Genomic DNA, 4,390 nt, shown 5'->3' on the forward strand with positions numbered 1-4,390 from the left:
ATTTACAAAGCCTTCAACTTTTTTTGTTCCTGTGCAAGTTGTTTTCATTTAATTTTTATTCCAAGAAATATTGATACTGTGGTAAGGAAACTTGTTAAATTATGTAAAAAATGACAACTGTATTCTCTAATTCATATGTAGATATTGGTAATCCTTAACAATTTCTCAGAAATATTTATTTAAACATTTTCGAAGCATCAATGTCTGAACATTATAGTTAAGATATTCGAAACTGTAGTAATTAAACTTATTCATTATGCATTTATAAATATCATATTTTTATATTAAACAACATTTTCATGTGTAATAGAATATTTATATGATAAAAATAATGACATAACCACGATTTAAAAACAAATACAGAATTTAGTAACTAGATTTTAAGTTCTAGTAACTTTTCAGTAACAATTGGCATTATGTCGGTTTAAACTGCACTCATTTTCAACTTGTTTTATCAATTTTATCGATTTAAAATTCTAGAAATCTGAGATGCATCGATGGAAAAAGGAAAAGGAACAATAACCAAGTAAGTTCGTACAAATTGATTTACTCAGGACTTAATACACAACCTTGTAGGTAGAATAATATATCACGACTCGTGCACAGTAGCATTCTTAATAGAAAGTGGCTTTCTCAAAACATCACTAAATTTTCTTTTCACTTAATTCACAGCAGTTGTCACCTAGACGGTTCGCCGAAAATGGGATTTCTAGCTGTTTCGCGTTGTGAAGCGAGAAAAACAATTAATTCTCCCGAGAAGAGGAATAATTTACAACCGTCCCGTGACGGGATTTTAAGTAAGGACAGTTTTGCCGCGTCTTATAAGAATGTCCGTCGCGGTACCAGTTGTAGACAGAAGCTAAGAGGCGGGTGAGTACAAAACAATGCTTAATTACTGTATCAATATTACATTTATTAAATAGAAAATAATTTGTGTACCAATTACTATCTTCTATCTATACGAATAAAAATTAAATGCTGTTCGTTGGTAAGCGCATCACTTGAGAACGGCTGGACCGATTTGGCTAGTTTTTTTTTAAATGTTCGTAATAGTCCGAATAAGGTTTTTAGGGAAAGAAAAATTGGAAAAGTTGCCCTGTACCTCAACCGGGAGGGTTGTTGTAGGGAAGGATAGAAATTACCGTTTTTGTCCTATTTCTCCTATTTAACATTATGCAAAAAATCTGAAAAAATTCTAGAATAATAATTATAAATATTATAGTGTTCCAGGATGCGCCATTTGTTCCTGACGTTACTTTTCGTCACCTGCGTTTGTTCCATAGAAGGATACACTAAAAGCCATGGAAAATCTTGCAGATATTGGTGCAAAACCATGGACGATCGATATTATTGTTGTCCATCGGGAAAAAGCGAGAGTTGGATGGAATATGTCTGGTACAGCTTTTTATACCCTTTGCTGTGGACCAACGCTGAGGAATCCCCTTCGTTCCACTTACCCTGGCGAGAAGTGTACATCGAAAAAGAAATAGAGACCAAGAAGCATTGTCCACCATTGAGAACCCATTGTCCACGAAGCTACAATTGGTACATGCCGCCAATTTCTTGCGACGAGGATGAGGATTGCCACGAATGGGAGAAGTGCTGTTACGACGTCTGTCTAGAGCATAAAATATGTAAACACGGTGAATAGCAAATTGGGTCGTTTGTTGAAAATAATTAAAATCGTATTAAATTGCTATTACATTTACAAGAAGATTCATTTTCTCGTCACTTTGGTATAATTGAAATGCACGAATAAAATCACGTACGTTCAATGTAACCCAACAAGGTTCCCAAACATATTTCGCTTAATTATCGTGGGAGCCCGGTTAATTAGAATGCCTAAAGGTTATTTTATGCTGATGGTAACAAATTCGTCAGTAACATTTCAATTAACGCGGGCCGTCGAGTTCCTTAATGAACAGTTGTGTCACGGTGCGTTCTTCACCGTGACCTCTTCCTCATTAAGACACATATTAGCTTAATTAATGCGACCGAATGTCTGACATTCAAATTTTCGGTAAAAGTTCAACAATCTCGTTTGGCGAATTTTTTTCCCTCGGAAACTCGTTGAGTCTCTGACGCGGCGAGCGTAATAAGTTCCGAAGGGGCGTTAAAACAATTTAGATAAGGTCGAATGCAACAGATGTTCGATAATTTCAGAGCGTTCCACAAAGACCCCTCTATTTATTGTGTTACGGGCTTTGTAATTAAGTACGCCTGATAAATGCTCTATGGACAGAAGAGAGCAGACGGCTGCATAAATAATTTTTTGTAAAAAAATTGTAAAAAAGTAATGCTGTTATAATTATTCTTAGATCATTCTATTTTGCTGCTAGTTTCAGAAGAAGAGGAAGGAGAGGAGGAAGGAAATATTTGAACTATTCGAAAGCGAAAGAAGTATTCGATCGACGAAATTACGGGTTTCTGGGTTAACCATTATCCACCGGGGGAAGATTGTTCGGCAAACACTTGCCCTTTCATTCCGCCTCGCAGAGGCAGAACCACGTTTAATGGAAGCTAAGAAGCGAGGGTGTAAAAAGAAGGGGAAAGAAGCGGATGAATTAAGCTGGCAGGTGTGTGCGGTCATGGTACATTTTTCTCGGATTATCCTCACGTCACAATAGATCCACATGTTTTTCCTATAACAATCATTGTAGTAATTAATTTAATTAATATACAGATTATTCCAGACATTCTGGTGCGAGTTAAGGATCATTTAAATTATTGTCAATTTTGAAAATGTAAAAATGGATGAAAAGAATTAAAGATTCCATCTCTTTTTCAGGGAACAATATTGGAAACCCTTCTCGCACACAAAGACTCGCAAAGAAATCCGTAAAATCTGGACTTCCGACGAATGCTCACGTATTTCACGCATCCTTTAAATCGACTTTTCAAAGAGGATTCCATTTGAATCTTGAAACTGCCTGTATGCACTTTCATTAAATCACACTCTGTTACTGGTTTCTGGAGAAATTTCAATGAAACGCATCCAAGGAAGATGAAAATGATATTGTTTTACACGAGAAATATCTTCATAAATAAGTCAGAGCGTAACGCAACAATTGTCGTGTTGGTCAACTACGAGGAATGATGTTTCAAAGGAGCTATGCCTTCAATATTCAGTGGCATTGTCGCCTTTTGACTGTCAGCTGCGAATTTTAAAAAGGGAGCCCACCGTTCACGGCTTGTACCGACAAGTTGTAACCTGCTATTGTGACCGTTATACACATTACAAGTGTCCTCTTCTCGTTTCGTCTCCCTTCAGCTTGGAAAGATTCAATATCGAACGTCGATACCGTGCGACACGCCTCTTGAATCTTAAATATAAAATCTACATACATTTACAATTAATTTGGACGACCGAACCGGAGCAACGAGTACAATCTTAAGAATTATAAAATTGTTTTGTTATTGTATTGGAATAGGATAATGGAAAACTTGTTACCAACGCTGCTTGTCGAACAAGAGATGAAATTATTAGATTGAGAGTAATTCCTGTTTGAATACCAACACTCTGAAAGCCATTTCGGGGAAATTGTGCGGAGACTCCGTTGAAGAGATACTGATCTCCCAAAGCTGGACTTTTCAAAAGCGATCGTATCTTAACAATCCACGTAAAGATGCAGCTCTCGCTACTACCGGTTCATGGAACCTGAACAGCATTAAAAAACAGATCTGTGTATACTTCATCTTCTACGTGAGTAATGATAATCTGTGTACGCTTTTGATTTTATAATTTCAAAAATACGCAGGGCCGGCCCCCTGGGGCCGCCTAAGGCCCCCATGAGACGATTTTGTGTCTAAGAATGCAAGAAGAGTAATGTTTACTTGAATATTAATCTAAATTAGTTATACAAGCTTTAATGCTAATTTTATAAATTTTATTTCAGGTACTTTATGTGAAGAGGCTCACCCCCGAAATCTCCTGGCCGGCCCTGAAAATACGTAATGGTAAAACGTAGATGTTTCTTTTTATCTCTCGTTACAAACAATCCTAATATAAAAATATCTGCATTATTTCAGACACCGTAGAAGTTTGATTGTTTAGGACCGAAACGGTATGTGGGAAAGGTAATAGCCTTCTTATCTGACTAGAGGGAAAAGAGACTTGCGGCAAGCCAGGAATTATACAAACTAACAGGCTAATTTAGTGACGGTACCGACGCGCCACGGTGTTGTGCAAATATTTTTTAACGACCAAAGAAAGACGCGTTTCGTAGCGACGTTCATTCCTCGATAAGGATCCCACTCGGAGTAGATTCTTTTTATGAATTCTACAGCTGTTGTGCCCGTTCATGGTGTGTACCTACGCGGCAAAGGATAAAGCAATGAGAATAGAAGCGGGATCGGAATGGGAATGGAATCTGAACAGGCAGCGCGCATG

At 37.3% G+C, this 4,390-nt stretch overlaps 1 protein-coding gene across 1 annotated transcript; it reads left to right on the forward strand.

Annotated features, from left to right (window-relative positions):
* The first annotated feature begins 416 nt into the window (after window positions 1–416).
* On the forward strand, window positions 417–2,590 carry LOC117607916 (uncharacterized). Its single transcript, XM_034332167.2, has 4 exons — window positions 417–526; window positions 673–870; window positions 1,318–1,643; window positions 2,340–2,590. The coding sequence occupies exons 1-4, from the start codon at window positions 498–500 to the stop codon at window positions 2,378–2,380; spliced, it is 594 nt and encodes a 197-aa protein (XP_034188058.2). The 5' UTR covers window positions 417–497; the 3' UTR covers window positions 2,381–2,590.
* Window positions 2,591–4,390: the final 1,800 nt, after the last annotated feature.

Source organism: Osmia lignaria, chromosome 5 (assembly GCF_051020975.1).
Source record: "Osmia lignaria lignaria isolate PbOS001 chromosome 5, iyOsmLign1, whole genome shotgun sequence".
Lineage (NCBI taxonomy): Eukaryota > Metazoa > Arthropoda > Insecta > Hymenoptera > Megachilidae > Osmia > Osmia lignaria.

Excerpts from the sequence above, each read along its gene's own strand:
- LOC117607916 (XM_034332167.2), top strand. The coding sequence starts at position 498 with ATGGAAAAAGGAAAAGGAACAATAACCAA. Across the intron at positions 527-672 it reads GGAAAAGGAACAATAACCAA|CAGTTGTCACCTAGACGGTT; the intron begins GTAAGTTCGTAC and ends CTTAATTCACAG. Across the intron at positions 871-1,317 it reads AGACAGAAGCTAAGAGGCGG|ATATTGGTGCAAAACCATGG; the intron begins GTGAGTACAAAA and ends AAAATCTTGCAG.